Source organism: Rhopalosiphum padi, chromosome 2 (genome assembly GCF_020882245.1).
Source record: "Rhopalosiphum padi isolate XX-2018 chromosome 2, ASM2088224v1, whole genome shotgun sequence".
Taxonomy (NCBI): Eukaryota; Metazoa; Arthropoda; class Insecta; order Hemiptera; family Aphididae; genus Rhopalosiphum; species Rhopalosiphum padi.
The window spans coordinates 23,990,202-24,016,805 of NC_083598.1; the positions used below are offsets into that span (position 1 = coordinate 23,990,202).

General features: G+C 25.9%; 3 protein-coding genes across 3 annotated transcripts in view; 2 read left to right on the top strand and 1 right to left on the bottom strand.

Moving 5' to 3' along the window:
• Nucleotides 1–347: 347 nt before the first annotated feature.
• Nucleotides 348–2,782, top strand: LOC132921196 (beta-1,3-galactosyltransferase brn-like). The gene is made up of 2 exons (XM_060984068.1): nucleotides 348–2,259; nucleotides 2,323–2,782. Exons 1-2 carry the CDS (start codon nucleotides 1,475–1,477, stop codon nucleotides 2,639–2,641), a joined length of 1,104 nt encoding a protein of 367 aa, XP_060840051.1. The 5' UTR covers nucleotides 348–1,474; the 3' UTR covers nucleotides 2,642–2,782.
• Nucleotides 2,783–6,389: 3,607 nt separating this feature from the next.
• LOC132922868 (ionotropic receptor 25a) lies at nucleotides 6,390–18,197 on the bottom strand. The gene is made up of 17 exons (XM_060986589.1): nucleotides 18,089–18,197; nucleotides 17,832–17,984; nucleotides 16,258–16,417; nucleotides 15,536–15,678; nucleotides 14,426–14,652; nucleotides 13,341–13,522; nucleotides 12,733–12,850; nucleotides 12,426–12,653; nucleotides 12,102–12,243; nucleotides 11,967–12,022; nucleotides 11,704–11,903; nucleotides 11,427–11,565; nucleotides 10,379–10,629; nucleotides 9,846–10,045; nucleotides 8,907–9,167; nucleotides 7,512–7,731; nucleotides 6,390–7,377 (listed from the first exon to the last, which is right to left on the bottom strand). The coding sequence occupies exons 1-17, from the start codon at nucleotides 18,195–18,197 to the stop codon at nucleotides 7,341–7,343; spliced, it is 2,826 nt and encodes a 941-aa protein (XP_060842572.1). The 3' UTR covers nucleotides 6,390–7,340.
• A 1,321-nt stretch (nucleotides 18,198–19,518) lies between these two features.
• Nucleotides 19,519–26,604, top strand: part of LOC132920739 (prolactin-releasing peptide receptor) — a 99,168-nt gene continuing 92,082 nt past the window's right edge. The window contains exons 1-2 of the mRNA XM_060983380.1: nucleotides 19,519–19,639; nucleotides 26,061–26,496. Coding sequence (XP_060839363.1) covers nucleotides 26,110–26,496 — 387 coding nt within the window. The 5' untranslated portion in view covers nucleotides 19,519–19,639; nucleotides 26,061–26,109. The remainder of the gene's footprint in view (nucleotides 19,640–26,060; nucleotides 26,497–26,604) is intronic.

The window sequence follows — 26,604 nt, forward strand, 5'->3', positions numbered from 1 at the left end:
ATAGTCACGATTCACGGCTATACCACCATTGCACATCAATTGCGGATTGGCACACTACACTAATATTATAGTTTTATAAATTCAGAGTAAGTGAATAAATAATTTTTTTGTTTTTTAAACTGCATTTAATGCAGCTTTTGAAATTTGAACTTGTATATATATGTATTTAATTCTGTGGTAGGTAGTATAAAATGTATAAATGTATTGTTATTGTTTTAAACAGTTAATGTATTTTTAGAAGTATACATAGTAAGGTACAATTTTCTAAGTAATGTCGATTTTTCAAATTGGCTTTTTTATTAGCATTAATTATTTCTTATATCATTACTTTTAATTAGAATTATTTATTTCAAATAATTTAGTGATTGCACTTTCAATGAAATCATTTGTCTGTTTATGCAAATAATTTAATGGCAAATTTAAATTTTCTTTAGGTTCCCCTAATGCTAACATCTATAACTTATAAGAATACACAGATTTTTGAACAAATTTTTTATAAAAGAACCTACTGTGCATAAGACAGCTGACAGAGTATTGTTCTGTGGTATTATTTACTCTTTACTCTTTGCCATAGAGGTTTTCAAACTTTTCGGCCAGGCCCCCTCTTTTGGTCAACCCCAGACCTAAGCCCCCACTTATAAAAATAATTTTAATAGTCATGTTTAGAGTAACAAAAAGTTAAAAACAAACAACAAATATAGGCTAATATTGATATTAATATTATGAATTTGTTTTAAAATAAAATGTATTTTTTATAAAAGGTTTTAAGTAATCGGCCAATTTTAATGTGATGGGTGGTCTTGTTTTTATTATTATTTCACACATTTTTTCTGTCCTACCAATGCAATGTTGATTTTTAAAATTTTTTTGCGCCCCCTCCCTATAAAGCTTTCGCGCCCCACACTTTGAGAACCTCTGCTCTATGGCATAAGAGCACATGTTATTATCACTGTTCACTATCACAAGAGACTGATTATATATAAATTTGTGATAAGATACAACTGACCACATTATTATATGTTCAATGTTCATGCTACTGACCACAAAGGTAGCAAAGAAAAATTTAAATAATGATTATAGTAATATAGCATATTATTGCATGGATTAGCAAAGATTAAATATTAAATAACACTGTGCGTCTGTTCTTAATAAATAAATGTGTTCTTTGTTATGTTATAATGTTAATGTTATTTAATCTGTACTGTATTACTACAGAATAGCGTCTGTTCTTAATAAATAAATGTGTTCTTTGTTATGTTATAATGTTAATGTTATTTAATCTATACTGTATTACTACAGAATAGATGAAATTTTATCTATTCTGTGCTAAGATCATACTCCATGGTTCCATACCCAGTGTTTTTAATTTTTTTTTAACTTAACCATAATATAATAATATGAACTTAACTACTTTTAACTTTTATTTTGACAAATTATTTATAAAATTTAATCAGTATTCATATATTTATTGATAATGTTGAAAAATGTTAATACAATGACACATAATATGGCGTACTCCATTTACAATTTGTTTAAATTGAAAAAATATTTTAAGTATATTTTTATAATTTCACTATGGTTACTGTATTATTTTGGTGTTTTTACTCATTTTTTTGAGTTGGACTATTATTCTCAATTTGAGTATCCTTTGGAAACAAACATATCAAAATGCGTAATGAGCGCACAGTCTGGTAATTCTGATCAACTACCTTGTATTAATATAAATTTATTAGAATATGATTTACTGTTATCAAATGACACTAAATGTAATATAAATATTCATTTACTAATATTGGTTAAGTCGTCATTAAACAATTTTGATAGACGGAGAACCATTCGACGAACTTGGGGATTTGAGAACCGATTTTCTGATGTACCAACTAGAACGGTTTTTGTATTGGGAAAGTCATATGATATAGATTTAGAGAAACGCATTAAAGAAGAACATGAACAGTATGGAGATATTGTACAGTATGATTTTATTGACGAATACTACAATAACACCATCAAAACTATGAATGCAATGAAATGGGCTACAACACATTGTAATGATTCAAGATTCTATTTTTTCTCAGATGATGACATGTATGTATCTGTGAAAAATGTGTTACGTTATTTGCGAAATCCTACTAAATATCCAGAATATTTAAGTAAAGAAGTTAAAGGGAAGCAATCAAAGTATATCTTACCATCAGATATAGTATTATTTACTGGATACGTTTTTCATTCTTCACCATTGAGACATCAAATTAGTAAATGGTATAATAATTTTATTTTTTATTAACTTTTTATTTTGGGAAGTTAAACATTTATTTGTTACAGGTATGTTTCCCTTTCTGAATATCCATATCATATGTGGCCTCCATACGTCACAGCTGGTGCTTATGTGTTATCCAAAGCAGCTTTAGTCAAATTTTATTATGGAAGTTCTTATGTAAAGCGGTTTCGATTTGATGACATATATTTAGGGTTGTTATCAAAAAAATTAAATATAAAACCTCTGCACTGTGAACACATATATTTTTATAAGAAACATTATTCTATAAGTAGTTATAAGTATGTTATAGCTAGTCATGGATATGGTGATAGTGAGGAGTTACTTAATGTTTGGTTGGAACAAAAAAGTAATGGAAACGCATAAGACTACTTATTTCTATTACCAATTAAAATTTATAAATTATTTCTCATGTTACTACTTAAGATACTGAAACAAAATATATATTTTTTAAATTTAGATTTTATTGTTGAAAAAAACTTAATAAACATTTGTAAATTATTTTTATTTGGATAAACATTTTTTATTTACAATTATTTGGATTAATTGTAGTGTGTGAATAATAAAATCAGACAAAATAATAGCAAATCTATATGAAAATATAGAATTTTGGTTTTATAATTTCACACTACTCAAACAGTTCCTTAAGTAACGAGTCTCTTACCAGGATGATGAAAATTACCAATGAAAAATCGTCATTCCTTTTCTTGATTAATTTACTTATAATATATTTCATTTAATTGTTGTTATGTACTCATATTAAATATGTTGAGTTCTTGCCCATAATTATTATAAAGTGAAATAAATAAATAAAAATAAAATTTATGAAGCTTTCCACTATTGAGTACATGTGTAATTACTAATTACATTATTTGGTTAGTGGTATGACCGCCACTAGACTAAAGTAGGTAATTATTGGTTAATATTTACTAAATAGATTCTGTGTCAGTTAATTGAGGTCAGGTTAGGTTAGATTTTTATAAACAAATTCATACATACTCATACAGTTGTGCAAATAATCTTATAGAACAACGTAGTAGTTACTAATTATTAATTACAATGACTTATGAGTATGACTAATGAGCACTTATTTTGTACCATATATCCTGTATGCAATATTATATTGCCGATATAGCGATGTTAATTTAAAATGCATTTTTAATGGTTACATTTTTCTTTGATTTTTAGGACATTTTTCACGTTTTAAAAGCATTTAATGGCCATTCAATATTATTTTATTAAACCATTAAAATTTACGCCTTACTATAGAATAATTAAAATCCATTAGATATTTAAAGTACTTTCTGTAGCCAAAATTCAAATTATTTTTTGTTTAAATAAGCATTTTTAAAATGTTGGTTGAAGTCGACATTTATTTAAACTCATATAGGTAATAAAGAACTCTAAAACATAAATTGTAAAACTAAAATAGCAAGATACAATTATGAGTAAAAATATTAATTTTTAACTCAATAAATCATTATTACAAGCTGTTGAAGAGTCAAATTGACACTTTCAATGTTTTCATGGCGTGATTAATACATTTTAATCAAGACAACGAAGCCACTTCCAATATATAGGTAGATATAAGATTGCTATTTTTAATACCTATTTATTATTTATGTATACTATTATTATAATTGTATTATTTGAATAATTTTACTCAAATACTTAACTATAGGGACATAAAGGCCGTAACTGGAAATTAATTTCGGGAGGGGTTTTAAGCTAAAAAATGGTGTTCTAATTTTATTATAATATTGTATAGGTTATTTTACTACCACATAATATAACACAAAACAATTTGGAAGGGGGGAGTGAACCCCCCTCCCCCAAAAAACTCAAAGGTCCTTACGAAAAATACCTTTTTGTAAGTATTTCGTACGACAATAAATTCCGAATAAAAATTACCAAGGAGATAATTACCTATTAAATAGGTCTTATGACGTTTTCGTGTAAAAGTCATTGTTATTGTGTTTATGGTCTATGTTGTACACACTTCAAAAAATATGATTTTTCTACAAAAATAAATAGATTTTGCGTAAATACTTCACTTTATACTGGTTAAATAAAAAAATTTCAAACAAAAATTGTAGAAGAAAATATTGTTTACAAGGCTGTTTTTTATGTATATTATGTAACCATTTTTGGGGTCTATAATTTTTTATGTTCACCATCCCTACAAAATAACGAGTAGGTAGATATATCAAATTATTTATAACAATTATTATAAGTATGTATATTTTATTTTGTATCCACACCACCATTGAGGTAGATAATTATCTAGCTTAAGCTATGCGCGTTTTTTACGGTTTCTCCGAGAGGCCTAGTCCACGGAGTTAATTTTCATCTCATAGTATTATGTTCGTAATCATACCACTGGAGATAAAGTTACAAAAAATAAAACATATTATTATATTATTATGGAAAACACAATTAAAAAATAAGGTTTTTCTTATTTAGCTAGAAGCCAATTGAATTTAAAGCTTTTATGTAGGTAATCATTTTCACCGAGGGGTTTTATTCGAATGCATTGACATTTTCTATGCAACTAACTTATATAATTACAAATATTTTATCAGTATTAAACTACTATTACTAGTATTATTACTATAATATAGTAATAGTATAGTGAAGGTGAGTATATAGGACTATACTATTGTAGTAGACTATTATAGTACTATAACTACTATAATAGTAGTATAATACTGAAAATAGTTAGAAATTTAAATGTCGAGGACGCGTCGGCTACCAGACGGCCATAGTACAACGCTATCTTTTTGTCATGATTGACATGAAGATTTTGACGGTATATTTTAAATTAAAAAATTTACTAGATGGCTCTATTATACTAGAGTTCCAAACTTCCAAAACCGAATGTAAACTACCAAGATGTTATATTATTTCATTCAAATTTGGCGAGAATTGATTTTGAAGTTTGGACGATGTACATACGTAGGTACTTATATTTATTAAGCAAATATCATAAAGTATATAAACGTACCTAATTTGTTTATAAATTATAATATATTATGCATAAACTTTACATGGATGATTTGAAAGAAATAACATGTAAAAGGGCATATTCCTCGTTTTTTACATACATTATAATTTATAGCACATATGAAATATTTTTTTCTAGTGAATAGTTTACAGCGGCTAAATATGATAAAATCATCGAAGACAAAAAAAAATACCTATCATTTGCGCCAAAATAAGTCAAACATGTACCTATAAGCTCCAAACAGGTAAAAATCATTATAAATTAGTAAAAAGTTAAATCAACGAAATAGCTGGTTTCATATACAATTGTATTGGTATATTGGTTTTTCTTATTCATTGTTAAGCTTTTGAATTTATCATGATATATCTAACTTTAAAATATTATAAGGAGGGCAATACATCAAATATACATGCATTATGGTCAATGTTAATATGCATATTATATCAGAATTTAGAATTTTTTTTTAAATGTTTAAGAATGAGACTTCAGTCCTTATTTTTACATTCTATATGCATTATATATTAGTTTTAGGTAGGGTTACTTTTATGGTAAGTACTATTTCCATTGATAACTATAGTATATAGGTACCTATCTATAATTTATGAAAAACCTTCACTGGAAAATAAATAGATTTTAATACAAAAGTTTAGAAAACATGGTATTTTCTAAAATTAATTCCAAAAATAAGCCATTTGTGTTTTATTTCAAATTCTAATGGCAAGCATACAAAACTATTGAAGTATAATTCTATCAAAAAAAGATTTTCATACGGTGACATACTTACGTGCGTAAAAACACATTATTGTAAACATTTAAATTTAAAAACCAATTTTTCTTTTTCTCTCGGAATCTAAAATATGATTTTTTTTAATAAATATGTAGAAAATAAGAACTGCATTGAAGTAAAAACATCATTTAACTTTATTTCACTCAAAATTAATTCAAATACAAAATTCCTAACCTCTATACTTTATAGTTCACAATGTTTCACTAAAAATTATTTATTTATTATTTTATTAAAAAATACCTCACAATTAATACTTTTATTTTTTATTTAAGAAGCTTATAAGATAATTTTAAATATATTTAATGAGATTATATATAAAAACGGTTTAGCGCGAGATAAACTTACGAGTACTTACATTATTTACAATACATTTACTAAAGGTTCACACAATATAGAAGATAATTTAAACTGTGTGCCGTAACATTTTTGTATTTTTTATATCAATATTCAATACATTTTAGTAAACAAATGAAAAAAACAAAAAAAAAAATAATCTATACAAATGAATTTAATAAGTTATAAAAAATTAAAAATAATATAAAAGCCCTACAACATATAGGTACATACATTTTTTTTATATTATGTTTGGTAAGAGTTTGGTAAGGCTACTGTAAATATATACAATCACCGTAAGTTTGTCCCATGCAAAACTATTTTTATGGATTAATTACGAGTGGTGTGATGTCCCCTTCATTTAATAATGTGTTGTATACTTGTATCAACGACTGACAGTGATATAATTCTATAGGTATACAATAATATGTGAGAATGTGTGATTATGATATGTTAGTGTTTTTATTCATTGTTCATTAGAATGTAAATACTTAAACTAAATAAATATGTATAATACAAAAAATATTATTTAAGTACCTACTTATAATAGAATATTTACAAAATAAAATATGTGTTATTAGAAACTGTTTAATGTATTAATAATAATAATAATAATAAGTAATGAATAATGATAGATACCTATAATAGTAATATATTAACATTATTTTTGGCTTAAAAAATAAGGAATAAACATGGTACACTAACCATATCCTATTTTGACAAAAATGTATTTTCTCAACAAATTATAAATATTTAAATGGTGCAAATATAATATATATATCTAACAATATAATTTATAATATAATTTAGATATTTTATACTCTGATTATTATACCAAGCAGTTGGTGTTATTTGTTATTAATTTTTCTACGTTATTGTGATGTATAATATCTATTTGATTGAATCTCCATACGTTAGTAGGTAAAACATACATGATTCCGTTATTTTTGTTTAGGCGAAGACTGACCCACAGATCGTCTAGAAATATAATATTTTTTCTTATTAAAATCAAATTTTTACACACTATTGCATCTATACAATGGAAAATATTTACAAATATATTTATTTTGGAAAACAATCACTGTAAATATAATATCCTGTTAGGTATTTACCTAAAACCTTGAATGATATTTCTTGATCTCATTCCAGAAGTTGCATTAAGCGTCGGTACCACCGGATACGTAAATTCACCACCTCTGTTCATTGCCATTTGTTTAGGATTCAATGTGTTTGCAACTTTTGAGCTTTTCTTATATTTATACCACCAATATTCAAAAGCTAACGTAAAACAAGCTAATCCAATTCCAACAAATATAACAATGAAAACTCCACCTGTAGTAAACAAAAATGGTAGATAGATACATTTTAATTTGAATAGGTTTAGTTGGAATAGGTTGGTACCTATTGACCTATTGTTACCTAACAGCTATTGGTATACTTATTTTATATAACAGTTTATTTATTAATATAAATACAAAATAAAGTTTTAGGAAGTATGAGCGTGAACCGCAAAAATTATACCACAGTTTGTATTTTTTAATAAGTACCTAACTATTTATATATTAAAAAACAATTATTGGGTAGATACATATAAAATCGAGTATAGAGATTTTAGATATATTTGAATATTATTTTGTAGATAGAACTAAACTTGAAATAAATAATCAGGTATTATCAAGTATGAATAGTTTGAACAGTATACAATAGGTTAAATTAGTTTTGTTTTATGGGTTGCTCTAAGTGACATTTCCATGCCGATCCTAAGGAGCTTACCTCTAAAAATAATTTATAATGTTGTGTACAATTAGTATTTGTCTGAAAATAAATGTATGTATTATACCTTTTATGTGTTATAAAAGTTAAAAATCAGAATATTCATATTGTAGTATGGTTGTAAAATGATTTTTTTTCTCTGTAAGATCTATGGAGTTTATTGAACATTGTTATATTTATAGCCGCTGTGTGAATATAATTTAATAATGTATACAATTGTAGTCTTTTTTTATTTTGTTTAATTTTGTTTGGTATGAACAAATATTGAAAGTCAATAATGTTAAATATTAAAATATTAACACACCGTGGAAAAAATTCTATTTCCACAGAAAATACTTATTATGTTCGTCCAATTCGTTTATATATAACTATACCTACTTTTGTTGGGTTATTTTCTTTATTGAACTTATTTGTTTTTTTTATTACGTACATTTAAGTGGGTAGAAGATTAATATTGACGGATGTATTTGATGAAAATACGTTTCATTCATAATTTAGTATCTTACTATGCGTTAAGATAAACCTTATACAAAGCTGGTATACTAAGACGCTTCGTGTGATAAAAAAAAAAAATGTATTTTAATTATTTTTAAGTCTAATAATATGTGTTTATGAACATTTTTTTTTTTTTAAAAAAGGGTGTCGCTATTTACGAATTCTCATCAGCTTTATGACCCGTCGAACGTGCTTTCATTTTTTTTAACTCGCAAATGTGTCAAGTAAAAATATACGACCTATGTTATGGATACTGATGCCATCAGATTGATTATCTTGTTTTTCACATTGTATTCTTTCTGGATTTAGATTCCACCAAGTCTCTTTCAGTTTTTCTAATTTTCGTTTATTGAGTAATAATAAAATTGCATTATTGAATTGATCTTTTAACGGAGATCCTTGTTGAACAGCAATAGCATACGGTTTTCTAGAGAATTCGTCGCCGACCATTTGTAAATGGCAATCTATCATTACTTGATATCTAATGTCTGTGGCATCTCCTAAAATAGAATAATATTCTCACTTTAGTATTATGAATACCAATGCATTGCACATATTACTCGATTTCAATTTATATAATAGTGTGTCGTATATGGGGAATAGTAAATTCCTATACAAATTATTATGATAGGTAATAAAAAAAATATGGCTATTTTATCAGGAAGCAAAACAAAAACTAATGGTAAGTATATAATTTTGTTTCTTAATATCATGAAAAGTAAATAACTGCAAAAAATATTTTGTACCATAATATGTACAGTAAAATAATATTTTTCTCTAGAACAGAGAAATTTTAAATTTTTATACAAGAAAATATTATTATATAAGTATCTTGATCATTTGATAAAACAAATTGTTCAAAGCGGTTTGTTTTAATATCCATTAAATTTATCGTATCACGAACTTCTTTAATACTTTAGACACAGGTGGTTACACAGATTTACGCATATTATAAACATTTCTTTTAATATAATTAAGATCAGTTGTATTTAGTTATGTTAATTTTTAGCTTTTTGAGCTTTTCAGTTCCGAAATTGTGTACTGGAGTAAAAATGTTTTACTGTAGGATATTACACGATTTTTTTCAAAAAATTCCGTGTAAGAGATTACAGTATGTTTTATTTGTTGGTAAAAAGATTATTTGTGTAGGAGTTTACATTAGGTCAAAAATATGATACCTAAGTAAGCGAATCCTTCACTAGATGATTTAGAACTTTGAACTCTTTCAATGGCCTCTTCTAAAGTGTTAGGTAGTTTAGCCTCTTTCATTGCTTGCCACATTTTTGTGTATTTGTCACTTACTGGATAATCCCAAACAGCTAATTTCGCTCGTTCTACTTCACTCAAACTATCATTTAAACTCATATCTTTCCATATTCTAAAATTAAGAAAATATAAGTATACAATTATAGTTAATACTTGTATTTTGACGTAAACTGTTTTTTATGTAACATTTTAACAAGTTTTAAATAAGTATTTGTTATTTAAACTATAATAAGGTGAGCGTATAGTAGTAGTGACATAATAATGCCTTAATGGGTAATTATCTCTAATAAAGTGTTGTTAACATAAAATTATTCATGAGAAAAGTGTAAAAAATAAGTCATGTGTAACATTAGATATATTTGTTATAATAGTGCATTGAACATTTTTATTAACTAAACAGGCGGATATATTAATAATTAAAAAAATTTATTAGTAGGTACTCAACTCATAAAATCGTGTTTCAATGTCAGCCATTCTCTGAAAATAAGTCATTGCTGATGAACCATTCAGCGGAGCATATTGTATTTTATATTGCTTAGACAAATCATCCAATGATTCTACAGGAGTGTCCAATCGAGAAACTGTTAGAAAAGCTGCCAAATTAGCAGTATAAGATGCTATAATTATAAATCCGAAAAGCCACCATGTGGCAGCAACTAGTCTGCCAGAAAGATTTTTGGGAGCTTCACCCCCACCCTGAAAAATGGTAAATAAAAACAATTGTTAAGTCTTTATAATTAAATTACAAGTATCAATGACAAAAAATGCAATTCAGACTATAAGGGGGTGAGTTATAAAATTAGGAGAAATTATACACACGACCATTATTACTCAATTGATACCTATTATTATTGCATTTATGACCGAGATTTAGTATATTTTGATAATTTATCGCATAATTGGTAATATTTTTCAAAAACATTTCACTTAATAATGAAATAACTATAAACAAATATTTAAGTAATTGTGAAGCTAAATTAACCAAGCCGGATGAAATAGAAAATGATTTATATTGACCTCATTAGGACGCAGAGTTAAAGGTTGGATTAGGACTTATAAGTTGCATAAGAAAAATTGATTTTTAGTACTTTTATTTGTATATAGTTGAAAGAAAATATGATTTTCCGGGGAGGTTTGATTGATAAAATCAACGTGAAAAAGAGGAATGATTGGACAAATATTTTATAACTTGTGCCAAAGAGAATTATTGTTTAAGCTATTATATAACCATTGGATATTGATTATAGTTATGAGTGATCTGTTTAATAATCGATGGTTGGGAGTTTTGTTTGTAAGTTTTGGATATGATTCTTAGCGGTAAACGCTACTGTTCGCTGATAGAAATGTTATTTTACAGTTAGATACTGTTTTTAGTTTTTACATAATTAGTTTTATATTTAAAATAGTAATATTACATTTTAGAAATACATTTTTTTTACATTTATTTTGTTCGTTTTAACTTGATTATAACTTATTATTAATAAAAGTATTACCTGGGGAGTTAAAGAAGTCATACAAAACCATAAACATTCTTTTAAGTTAAATTCTCGTTTTTCTTCGTCATCTTTATATTTATTTCTGTTATTTTGATAACTATAAGGGCTCCAGCGATCAAATATCCACATTAAAAAACTAGTATGGAAAATATTCATAGCATGAGTTCACATATGAAATAGCATATTATGTATTATGAAATATCGATAGCTACATTAAATATATATATATATATATATGCGTATTGATAGATTTGTTACATATTATGTCATTCACCTGGTAAAAAAGTAAGCACCAAGTATACACATCCATACATCGTTTTCAAGAACTGTAAGAAATTTAAACAACGAAGTTGGCGTTTGTGGTTTTTTCATTAAAATTGTTATTCCGACTAAATCATAATAAGGAACCGTAAAATCCACAACATTTTCTCTCTCAGCCATAACTGATAGAGAACCCAATGCAATATCAGCTCTCTAAAACAATTGAATTAAGTACAATAAAAAATAATGGATGATATTATTTTAAATTATGTTTACCTTTTCGACTAGTTCTTTAACCATTCCGTTCCATTGTCCATTTTCGTCCATATTACCTGAATAAATAAAATATATTTTATATCAATAATATAATACAATTCTTGGTTTTTTTTATCAAAATATTTTTAAATTTACCAAAATTGTTGTCTGGCGCTATATAAATTTCGTACTCAAAACCGATTAGTTTTCTAATTTCTTCGATTAAATCAATACAATAACCTTTAAATTTTACACCTTTACCATCTTCATCGTCAACTTGTATCATGAATGGATTTTGCTGAAACAAATATTATGTACTATATACGAGTACAAATGCAAAATTATATGAACGCTTAAATTACTATTTAAAATAATAATAACAATAATAAATAGAGCGTATGTACTCGTACTATGCATTATACTTTACTGAGTAGTGTAACCAAAAAATGTGTATATTGTTTAGTTATAAAGATTATTTACCAACACAGTTACTACTCTGTATACAGTGACGGCGGAAAAATGTGTCATATTTGCGGCATCTTTTACAACGATCGGTGAATTAAGACTCGCCTTCCACGAGCCTACGTTTTCAGCACTAACCGATTGACTGTTTAATACTGTAACTTTTTCTAGTCTCATTGTAAACTCTTCGTAACTGTGCCCATTCGTATCTATTAAAAATGGTGCGTAGGAGGGTGATTCTATTATCTTAACGTTATGAACACATATTTGATTAGTAAGTACATAAAACAAAATATCAAAGAAATTTTGATTTTTAATTGCTCACATCTTTTAAATATCTTCTTAAATCGACATTTCTTCTTGGAAGTGGACTCTCTTCGTTGTATTCATCGCATGTAGTGTAGGTTACATTAGTTGGCCATTCGCCACTGTTCATCATTGATCTATAAAATATATTAACTACTAAATTTTTAAATGTTAATTTAACGTTATTATACAGATTTTTAGATAATCGTATTAAATTTTAATATTATTTTAATACAGGGATCTTTCATCCGTCTTTATTCGAGGCCCGTGAACATGTTTTAAGCACGACATGTATTTTAAATAAATTTTTAATCATTTAATGTTTGTATTACGAATGCGGCCTGCGAAACAAAAATAATAGTGGCTCGTGGCCTAAATGAGGTCGAAGACCCCTTGCTTTAATAACAATGTTTTTTAGTTTGAATTTCTTCTAATTTATACTACACTATACGCAATACGTATGTATTGACACTGCTTAGTCTTTAATATAAAACTTATATTAATAATTATTTAAAGATAAAATATTTTACTAATAGTTATTACAATTTATAGATTTATAGTTCTATTTTATCGTTAGATGATGCATACAATGAGTATAATAATGATTGACGAATATTATTGGTATACCTGATTGCTAACAAGGATCGATAGTAAAAATCAAAGTAAAATGCTGCTTTCAGCTCTGGTGTTGATGTTAAACCGTATGTAGTTCTTAAATTTGATAATTTTTCTCGACTTCCAGCATCCGGCTCGGGTTTTACAAACAAAATTGTAGCATTAGAACAGCCACATTTGAGTGATCCTTTATCCTATTTAAAAAATAGATATTTGATTCAACTTCTAATTTAGTGTACTTAATAATTTTTCAATCGATGCTAAAATCTCTTATAATTATTTTATACATTTAAAGTACCGAACATAATAAATTCTAAAACCATGATTAGCTTAAGTGTATTTCAATTTATTACTGACGGTGTTGAACGTTCTGTAATAATAACATATTTCATTTTAAATGTTTGTGAACATAGAATTCATAAAGTATGGGTGTATATTTTTATGATTTTCTATATAATCTAATATAATATCTAATATTTTATTTCGTTTATAAAATAATTAGAATAATAATAAATGAGTTGTAAGCAGATATATCAAATCATGACACATACACCATTTACATATAAACATTTAGTCTTATTTTATTGCCAACTTATTCTATTTGAGATAAGAACAATTTAAACAGGTTTAAATTCATGGTAGTCTACTCGAAAACAACTTTACAACTTTTAATTTTTACTCACCTTAGTACCATTAAAGTTATATTAAATATCTTACAAATTTATAAATTGCCAGACTCAGTGTTGGGTACTCGAGGTAAAAAAATTAAACAAGTTTAAAAGTTTCAAAATAGATCTTACGTAAATTTCACAGGAAATGTTAACTTTTGTAAAGTTAATAATATTTGCACTAAGTGCATAATAGTTTAATTTATTTTGAAATTGTTGTCATATATTTACAGAAATTTTTAAGTTAACAATTTTTAAAATTTGTTGTTATTTATTTATTTTTATTTTTATTTAAATGGTTTGAGTGCATAACGTATAAATAAAAAAATAAATATTGCTCACAGTATATTTAAATCATCTGATTATTAAATAATATGCATTGCATCGTATACATTTTTTTTGTGTCTGAGTTATGTATGTATATTTTACCTGTGTAATGACATGCCATGCATATTTTCGACCAAATAATTTATTGGAATTGGCGTGGTCCAAAACCGATTTGATGATTGACAATTTTCCCAATACAAAAAAATTGACTATGTCTACATCACGGAATCTAGTCAAGTGTAGCTTAATGCTGGTTGTATCATCGATAGCAGCTATAATATGTCTAGTCGGAATATTTTGTAGCAACGATTTATACTTGTGATCCATTACTAGAACACATAACATTATTATATTTATATTATTTAAGCATATATATAGGTTTTAATTTCGTAGGGGGTCGATTATAAATACTTGGATTTTTTTAGGGGAAAGAAGGGAGGAGACACACTATTTTAAATAGTTGTGTTTTTTATTTCAGAGGGGGTCTCTCGCCCCCCCATAAATACGCCACTGTATTTAAGACATTAACTTGATCAAAAATAACTATTGCTTTCAGTTAACAGAATATTATGGAATATATTTTTTATGATAAAAGTCGTCTAATATACGTTGTAGCAGACCAGATAGATATTTATTTTAACATAAAAATATAATAGGTATCTATATGTTTATTTTAAATTATGTATTAAAATTGTCCTAGAGCATAGGTACTCAAGTATACTTATTACTTATATATTTTTTGTTTGATAAAATTAATGTTAAACTAATATGCAAACTCAAAACGTATTCAGTATTTGTCCAAAACAGTAGGTACCTGCCAATTGTAGTTTTAAAAAGCAATAATAATATCGCAATGTAGGTATTCGTAAAGTATTGTTTGTAAGTTTTTGCATCAACTAAAATCTTGTGATATAATTATTCTATTTTATAATTATATTTTATTAAAAATAATTACATTATATGATACTTAAAAATGTTTTTTAGTTTTTATGACCTTATATTAATGATTATTTCAGAATGATCTAATGTAAGAACTAAGTATTATTTATATAATATATACATTATACATCATATATAGGCATTTATAGAATATATTCTTTTACTATTATTTATATTAATATACCTATGCTCGTTGAAAATAATAATGTATTCATTTCTGTATATCATATTACATTTTTAATGTATACCTTATACAGATTTTACTTTACATACCAAATGTATCATCAAACATTATGCCAGCATTTGTTATGTTTTGTGCTACCACAATACTTCTTACTATTTCTGGTATAAGGTCTGCAGGTGGACTAATTTGTATCAAATATTTTTGTTGTTCTCCGTCTAAATTTCTCCATTGCCTTAAAAATAAAAATAAGTTTTTTAATTATTTTCAGAAAATAAATTTTAAATTCAATTAGCATTATTATTTTAGATTAAAACTATTGGAGGTTTTAGTTTGAGGCTTTAGTTTAATGTCTTATTTTGGCTAGGAATACTTTGAAAGTTAAGTAATATATTGAAATAAGAAATTTAAATATAAAACAATGTTTTAAGAATCTAAGTATTATAAGTTCTCTTAACTTAAAAAGATAAACAACGGATAATGTTTTACATATTTTTAATTGCATAATATTATTTTTATTTTTTTTTATTTTGAAAAAGTTGCAATTAAGATATAATTAATTCTCGCCGAACGATAATAAATACACAAATTAAGTTAAATCACTTTTTAAACAACTATTCAAATAAATCATTCTATTTTTAGAAATGTGATACTCAGATGCATGTTTTTATATTTAACAGTAATTTACTTACTTAGGTATAAACATATTTATTATTTTGGGTAAATATAGTTCCATTGACATTGATTTTCGGAATACAATTAACATTATAAATACATATTATACAATTTATTAATATTAAAGTAAACCAATTACCTTATATCACCATTTTGTCCATATGATGCACTGACAGTGGGTAATGCTAAAGCAGCAGTAAATGATTTTACAGCTTCTGATGCAACTCCATTAATTGTTGTGTCAATGACCAGATGTGGTGGCTTATTGTTGCGAATGGATGCATTATAGTTTGCACAAACTAAATTTTTTAAATAGCGCTCATGAGTATAAACAGTATTTATACATTTAATATGCGGCTATAGCAGTTTTACAAATAGTTTATTATGACATTCATTTTGACAAAACAAAGTTTTTTGAAATTTATAATTATAATTTTTACGAATATATAAATTATTAAGTACGTAGTTGTACATAAAAGACAGGAGAGTGGTGAGTAAAAAAAAATAACGAGTTATAGAAAATACTATAATTATTCAGGAATAAAATATATTAGACACTTTTAGGAGCTGAAGATTACAGTGGGCAGAACGAACGATGATGGCGAAGTCAAAACCAACTTTTACGCACGATTATGGAAGAGAATCCACTAGGAAAAATACCAATTGAAAGATTCTGTTTGAGATTGGAAAGATAAAATTAAAAAAATGACATAGAATTACAATTACATACTGAACAGAGAGCAAGATTTGAAAACATGAGTAGTTGATAGGGAAAATTGGAGAAATGGATGTGTAACAGTATGGTATTAATGGCCGATAGACTATAAGTAAAAGAAGAAAAATATTTGTGCATAAATGGTAGGTATTAATTGGTAAAGTACATACATAATTTATAATTGTATGTATATAATTAGTCAGTTTTTATTTATTTTTTCAAGTATATTTAATTAAATTTAGTAATAAATTATGAACCATTACACTAAACATAATTTTTATATTATTTAAGTTGAATTGCAGGTTAAAATCATATTCCAACTAGTGGTTGAATTGAAAAATAGTAATAAATAAGCTTAATGTGTGTCTCTGTAGGCTTATTGACTCATAAATAATGAAGAAAAAAATTTAGAAGGAATGATGAAAAATAAAAGGATACTTTTCCTTTTTATCTCTGAAGTAAAAACAGTAATAATGTAATAGTTTCTAAAGTGTATTTTTATTTAAATTAAGTTTTTTTATTCTTGTAACTACTGACTTGCTAACTATGTATTTACGATACTAAGCTTTATCAGTTTTCTAAGTAAACCATATTATTATAGCTGTTAGTAATATGTAAATCACTTTTTTTATGAAAATAATTACCTATTTGTATTTTTATGATTTGACATAATGTTATATTATTTTAAAGACTACCCACAAATTACAATAATAAGATAGGTAGTACATAAATGTATTTATTATTTTTAAATGAAAATATGAAGACAAACATTAAATTTACAAAATACAAAATATACTAAACAAATAAATCAAGTCAGGATTTTTTCAACCTTATGAATTTATATATTAGTATTAATTTAAGTTGAATACTATTTATTACTATTTATGTTATTTTATGAATAAGATGAAATATTATTGTTTCAAAAATAAATATTTTGGAAATAATTGATTTGTAAATTTAATACATATTATTAAAATGTAATATCAATAATATCATACGCGTTTCTAATATAGCTGAAGCATCGTCTCCGCCAATTTTTACAGAATATAAACCATCGATCATCAATCCAACTCTTGGATTTCTTCGAATATAATTCAACGCCACATTCAGAGTTTCTTCGGCCACTTCATTAGTTCGATCATTTATAAAGACTATTAGAATACCGGAATTAATTTAGTATTTTATGATTTAGTTAGCCAAAAATAAATTTTTTTTATAATAAGATTTTATACAATTAAAAATTGTATTAACTTACGGATATTGACTGTCTGTAAATTTTGCGACAAACCTATATTAAAAAGATTATTGGTCAATAATAAAATTGTTATTCCTCGAATTGGTATGTGCTCGTACATGGTTAACATCTTACAACAATTCTGAACTAAATTATTTTTGATTTCGACAATTCATAAAAAAAACCTCTTTCTTAAGAACCATTGTTAACAGTCACCCAGGGAAACGTTGGTCAAAACACTATTAAACTTGAATGAATGCTTGTTTGGTAAAAATAAATTAAATTAAAAGCTTTATTTGTGCGTTTTAATACGATTATTTATTTTTACACATAAAACTAGGAAAATATAGAATCATATACAAGGCTCTAGAAAAATGATTAATTTAAACTAAGTACAGTGAAACCTGTCTCATCAGACAAAATAATAAAGTCCCAAATACAGAGTTTATATTCTGTGAATCCTATCTATAACGGACACTTTTTATGATCCCGTAATTGTCCGTTATAGAAAGGTTTCACGGTATATAAAAAAAAAATTAATATTTTTATTTGATTAGTTAATTAAAACACTGGGAATCTATAAGTAAATATCATTACAATAATAATCAAAATGGAGTTTATTAAGTAAACAATAAATTGAATAATGAATATATTATAAAACTATGTACTTAGTTTTGAAAGGATGTTATAAGGAAAATTAAAATTAAAAAACTAATAACTATAATTAATAATTTTGATTTTACCAAATTTTGTTAAGTCAGTATTAATTTAATTGCACCACTAAGAAACTCATACTATTGTAGTTTATATGAATAATTAAAAACAGAATAAACATAATTTAATAAAAGTTATACTATTCTTAACGTATATCATTGTAATAAAAGATATTTAAATATTTATGTTAAATAATAGTTATAATTAATTATATTTTAAAACAAAAGAATTTACATACAAAATGTATAGTTCATTGTTATTTAGTCAACCATTTAAATAGTTGGCAAGAATTTAAAATTAACTTATTAAAATATATATAGTATATAATAATGTATTATATATTTATATTAAATAAGATATTTAATACAATGTTATGCGTATCGTATTTTATTTGAATTGAAATATTATGATATATTATATTATTTATCGATTGTGATTTTTGATATTATTGAAATTAAATGACTATACTATCTAACTAGAAATAAAGGCATGCGATTAAATAATAGTTTTTTTGCAATCACTTTAATTTTAATTCATATTAGTTGGTTTTCTTGTTTACGAATTATAACAAACTATAATACGTTTGTATGTACATATATTTAAAATTATAAATGTAAGTTTGTTTTGAATAAAATAATAGTAACTAAAATAAGTGTTCGGTAAACTCGTCGAGAAAAGCGCTACAACGCGTTCTGCTGATGCCATAGCAACCATTTTCTGTTTGTGTGTGGTACACGACCGAGATGCTAGAGGTCTGCGTCAGCTTCACCTGTCAGTCTTTTCGGAGTGTTTTGCCCAAAATGACCTAAAAGTCAAGAGGACCGTAACTTGTACATTTGATTTATTAATTACGTACCAGTAAGTTTATTTTTTATTTATTAATAGATTTAAAACGAGTTTAAATTTAAAAAAATATATCATTTAATATTTGAACAGTATAATAGGTACAGATTTCAAAATATATTTGTTTCAAATTATGAGTTTATTAAGTTTTTTATCTAAGTATTATTAACTGATTATTATAGAATGATAAAAATAAAATATAAGCGTATTATATAATTTTTAACTTAACTTTGATTATTATTCAAATAATTTAAGGTTTATAATTACAACTTTTTTTATTTTATGAGAATTTAAATTTAAACTTTTTCAACCAATATAAATTTAAATTTATATACTACACATTCCTCATATTTAATTCTGACTTCACTAGCATAAATCCACCTAAAGTGTTTTTCTAAATTATAAAATAAAAAGATTATTCTGAAGACATTGCTTAAAAAATATTGTCTACAGTTTAAAAATGTATGTACACGAAAATAATGCATTTATCAATAACTATCATTTTTAATTAGAAAAAATGGTAGGTTAGTTAAATTAGTTAAATTAAATTTTATAAAAATAAGTATGAAATTGTTGTTTTGTTTTTTTATAAGTGTTTAACAGATTTTCTATACTTTTCGTAAAATGTTATATTCCTAAAATAATTTATTTAAACGAATTATTTATATAAAAATGAATACATCTATATAAAACAAATATTATATTCTATTCAGAATTTAAAATTTAGTTAGATTTTAATTTATAGTTTTTATGATATTATTAGTTATTAATGTATTTTTACTGGAAATAGTATACATTTATTATGACGATAAAGATTACAAAATGATCTTAAAAATATTTCTATGTTTTCATCATTTATAATAGTAAAGGTAGTATATTTATTACTCTATTAGTATGTAGTTAAATGCGCCAAAAGAAATGTTGACTTTCTGTATTTATTTTGAAAACCTGTATTTCTCGGTGGTTGACTAAATGGTAATATATTTAATTTTAATGGATTTGTTGCTCTACGGACTTCACTTATATTTATGAACATAATTGTATGTTTGAATTTACTGAATATGATAATAATTCTTTTAAAATTTAATTAAATAAGTAAGATTAGTATAGGTAGAGTAATATAATTTGACTAATCTATATCAGTCATATTTCTCATACACCAAAAATTCATATTTTATAAATATTTCAAAGAATCTTTAGAATTTTGGTTTTAATTTTTAGGCACTAATATTCTAAGTATTCATCGTTATGACACTATTTTATTTTTACTTGCTGTTTATTTTAAATTATAAAATATTATATTCATATCGGAAACATCATGATAAGTGACTTTATGTTTATAGAATATTATTTTTTCGTTTTTATGATTTTGTTTATCAATTTTTGCAGATATTTAAAATTGTTATTATTAAAAATACAAATAAATTAGACATCTAAATTAATATATTTATATACTTTCAAATATTTTCACGTATAATTTGTATATTATATACATTACATAAATGTATGAACTAAAAGAAATTTCATCATAGAATTTATAATAAGTTAAAAATACATTTGTATGCTTCACAAGATCTGATATTTTTAGTTTTAAGAATTTTTATTTTTATAATCATATATGCTATTAATTTTTGTGGTTTTATTCTTTAATATTTATACCTACTTAATTTAAAATTAAAAAAGGACAATTAATAGATAGTTGAAATTAAACAAACGTTGAAAATCTTTATTTTAATTACATTTTTTTTAGAAAATATTTTTTGGTATAGTGAAAATACTCCTAATATTTCGTTTAGATTTTTACTTGTCAAACTATAATAAATGTAATTATATAGTTATTAGCTTGTATTAATTTTACTAGATTTTGTTTTATTAAAAATAATCTAATGGTGTCATATATAGCTCATTTATCATTTTTATGACGTAAAACGTTGAAGCTATGCACTAATGCACACCTTTAACTCAAAGTCATTATAAACTTACAATAAAAGTGACTACAGGTTAATATAAATATAATATATGATAATAGTTCTGGATGTTTATACATATTGTTATAATTTTTAAAATCGTAAAAAGTTTTGTTTTTCTTAAATATAATAAGTCTAAAATTGATACTACCTTTTATTATACATACGTGATTTATTTTTTAATAATATACATTAGATTTAGTTAGGTTACGAAATATGTTAAAACTGTATGCACCATAAATGTAAAAATAACAAGCATACACATTTTAAATTAATTTTTAGACACTTAATAACAAAAAAAGAAAAAGAAATAAACATTGCTATTAGTTTAAAATGCATTGTTCACAAGAGGGAAAATCTGTTTACCATAAAATATAAGAAGATCGTTGATTGAAAACAATTTGAAAAAATATTGTTGTACACGTTAAAATCAAACGCATAGGTAATATTTTCAAGTAGTCTGTGTGAGTTTATATTCTGCGTAGTACAATCCTTAAAATATGCAATAACCTACATAATTTGCAATGTAGGTATGAGACATTTCGTATTTGTAATTCTCCGCACTTAACATAATAACACAACCATAGCCCATACCTATTACACTCTGATGTGTTTTACTAATTACTACACGTTAAATTTGGATGGTATCGTGTGACTGTCACAAGCCCCGAAACTTGATAATAATACGGCTGTATGTAATTTACACCAAAGTAAAAATATATTGACCGAACTTGGCTAAAAGTAATTTTAATTTGCACCACGCATTAAGGGTACGCATTACCTATTTGAAATTGTTATTTGCATCAAAAGTAAAAGGGATTTGTCTTGGGCCTGATTTTCTACCTAATTTGTTACTGGTTGGGTAATAGGTATCTAACTAACAACTGTAAAATATTTTCCGACAATCTATCGTACAAACCGAGTAATTAATAATAAATATCATATCAAACTACTATAATACATGTATTTTTACATAGAATAAAATTTAATAAAATGCTGAAAAGTAGTATATAATGTATTTATTATTTTTAAATATGGGAAATTTTAAATTATACTTCAAATTTACATAAGTGGAAATAATGAGGATGAGGTACATGGTTCCTCGAAAGAGTTATTATGCAATCAAATTGAACAATTTATTTTTACTCTTTAGGTATTATTTTTGTGTTTAAAAGTTCTTAAACCAAATGGGTCATATGTAAATATAATTTAAAAAAATAGATGTTGACTGATATTTTCTTCAACGAGTTTTGGTAAAATTTATTTTTGATCTCACGTAACATTTTTTTTACCAGATTTATAAATTATACTTATATAGATTAAAAATGTTCAATAAATCAAATTTGATATGAATAAAATAAAAACAAATTAGTCATTTGGCAACCTTCTTATGATCATCAAAAATAAATTTATATTAAAGTAAAAAATAATTTTAATACTCTGAAATCTGAATATATGAAATATATAATACTATTTTAAACAAATAAGAAAGCGAGAAGGTTTTTTAACATTCAATCTGGAAAATACAATTTTAGAATTCTTAATTTATTTTCAGTTAAAACATTGGCATAGATATTTTTATTTAAAACTGATAAAAAAAAATTAAAAGGACATACAGGATGGATGGTTCAAAATACGGGAAAAAAGAATTTAGAAATTTTGTTGGGATATTGAGATGTTTGATTCAAATATGAAACACGCCAGTAAAATACGGGATGTATAGGATCCCTTCAGATAAGTTGTATGATATATTACAATGCCTGTATTACGTATGTACATTACTTATATGAAACAATATATAATATGTTATATGTAGATTGGTAAAATCATTATATGTATCTAATTAAGCTATCACTCAGGAATGTTTGTGATATTAACAATTACAATAACTGTACTAAAGCTCAATAAATATCAGGCGATTGATTTAACTTAACATTTATTATTTAAAAAAACAATTAATGTTTTTGAAAATATTTTTTTTACATTATTTTAAGTCACCAAATATAACATTTTTATAAAAAAATATTAAAAATATTTTTTATCGTTATAATTTTTTAATGACAATATACATTTTTAATCCTTTATTACTAAGCAGAATAATTTTCGGAGTACTTTGATACATACAAATCCAATTTTCGACTAGTATTTTATGAGTTATAAATATTCAATGTTTTTAAATGAGCGGAATGGAGTAGTAGGTACAGAGCTACACCGCAAAATGTTGGCCCATCAATCCACTAATCTAAACTTTAAATACTTATAACTAATAAATTACTTGTCTCAGATTTGATTTGTGTAGATAGAAATACTGCGAATACTATTCTGCTACGAAATATGAAATCAATAATACATGGTTTATGACTAAAAATATCGTGAGAACTACCTTGCGTTATGTGCACCATAGAAGGCCATCGTGGCTTATGAATAGAACAGGGATCATTTTAGATGTGGATCTATGTAGTTCGTATTAGCATCTTTACAAGTCGGTATATCATAATTAATTGTGAAACGTAGAATTTTAATTAATTAATTTTTAATCGTAATAATTATTTCAACTTTATTAGTAAGTCACATCGATGATCGATTGAACGATTGTTAGTGTTGGCACGTAAGAAAACTATCAATTTATGTAGTATTGGACACTTTTGACTTTTAGACAGGTACTTTGTTAAACTGTATCTTTGAATCCAGGAAGCTTGGAACTCGCATTTACATAGGTATAGAATGAGGTGAATTCTAAACTTAGATTTACATGGATACATTGGTGCACGTGTATCTATAATAATATAATATACACGGCACAATACACTTGCATCGCTATTGTGGAACGGCGTATACGCTAACTTGCATCAGACCAATACACGTATATAGGTAAATCTATTAATATTTTTAATCAATTTTAATTTTGTTTCCAATTACGCGTACAGTTCTATATATATATTATTATTTATTTACGAGTTGATATTTGAGTTAAATATCCTTATTTTGGTGCAAATTACATATTATTTTATTTAAATAAAACCACAGACTTTCGATAATATGAGTAAGTATAAAGGTACATCAACTACACTCACCCCTCTATTTGTTCTTTAATAACAATTTTATTCTAATTCTTATTTAGGAAATTCTTAAATTTTATTAAAAACCATATTTTTCACTGTTTTTAATTTTTTGGGTTGTTTAAGAAATGTGCTTCTGCAAATAAGGGTTTATTATAAAGTATTTAGTGTAATTTTTTTTGAAAATTTTTATGTATGGTACAAAATGAGCTTAATACAAATTTTGAACTAAAATAAATTTAATACTGTTTATAGTATTTGTTATACTTGGAACATTTTTAAAATTATAGGTAGATATTGATAGATTAATATCAATTATTAAAATTTTTAAAGCGCCATATAGGCCCCATATCTTCCAAACCCATTATCTCGAACATATTATCCTTAATAAACAAAAGTTAGAACTAATAACTACGCGTTCGAAATTGAATTTTGTTACGATAAAATATTTAGTGAAATTACTTGATTAATAATGTACAGCAGAAACGGGGTATTTAGGGGATTCTTATTTGAAAAAAAAAATCAGAAGTGCGTATCACAGAAAACCTATTAGGTACGTAGTATAAAAAATCTTAAAATCTTCTTCAACTACTTGTATATTAAAAAATTTAAAAAATCAGCTTTTAAATAACTGCAATATTTTGAATCACGTATATCTATTGCGACCAAAATCACAAGGAAAAAAAATATGGGATTCAAAAAGATTATACAACAATTTCGCCGAACGATATTGAAGTACGTGTTGGCGTATCAATTGCGCTAGGACCACAGATAGTATATACTTTTGTTATACCTATATACATGCGATAAAATAAGAAATTGATCAAAACGTAATATCCTCAAAAAAAAAAAAGTTCTTTTAGTCTTTTTCCAAACGATCAGTATACGCAGCATTTTTTCGTCGTTCGAGTATTATAATAATCGTGTATTAAAAAAAAAAAAAAATCTAAGAAATTGTTAACCTATTTCTAATACTTAATCATATTAATATTATCTACAGTATGTAAATCGTGTGAACATTTTCGATTTGTTCGGATTTGTGTCGGTGATACGTTCGTGTTTGATATGCATCAGGAAAACATCATATATCCTATATACCTATACCGGGCAAATGACGTGCCAAAAATCACCTTTTTTTTCTATCGAGCGCGCCATGAAAAATATTATATATATATATATTATATTCAATGTTGTAAGAAAAAAATTATCGTAATTTTATTACGAATAATCAATGTGTATTAATATAAAACATTTTATTTTTTCGCGTGCTACTTCGGGCACGCTCGCCACGGATTTGCTGTCCAGTACGATCGTTCGGGTAGTTAGCCTATAGACAATATTCGGCGAAATCGACGATAGATATTATTATGATCATCACAGCGGTGACGCGTTATTCTGTTGTGTGCGCAGGCGGCGGTATTGTAGTGCGCATCCGGACGGTCGTGTGGCCAGCGCAGCGATGGACCAGCTGAAGTCCGCCAACCAGTTCGACGACTTGCCGCACAAATGGGTGGCCGTGGTGGCCGACTACCTGCGGGGCTTCCGGAACGACACGACCGACTTCAACCGGCCGCAGCTCCGGTCGTCCGTCCGGCACACATATCCGGCGTTCGTGTGCGGGTACAGCGCGCTCATCATGGCCGGCGCGCTGTGCAACGCGTACGTGCTGGCCATCGTGGCCAGGAAGCGGCTGTATGCGGCCGACCCGGTGTACGTTTACGTGGCCAACCTGGCCGTGACGGGCATCGTCGAATGCGTGTCCGTGCTGCCCATATCGCTGATGGTGTTGCTGGTCCAAAACTGGATATTCGGACGGTTCCTGTGTTTCTTCCTGCCGATGCTCCAGGTAAGGCTCCCCGCGGTCGTCCGCGCGACATTCGGCCGACGTACATCATAATAACATTTATATTATTACGGTTTACATAGCAGGGGCGGATCCAGACCAAGATAACAG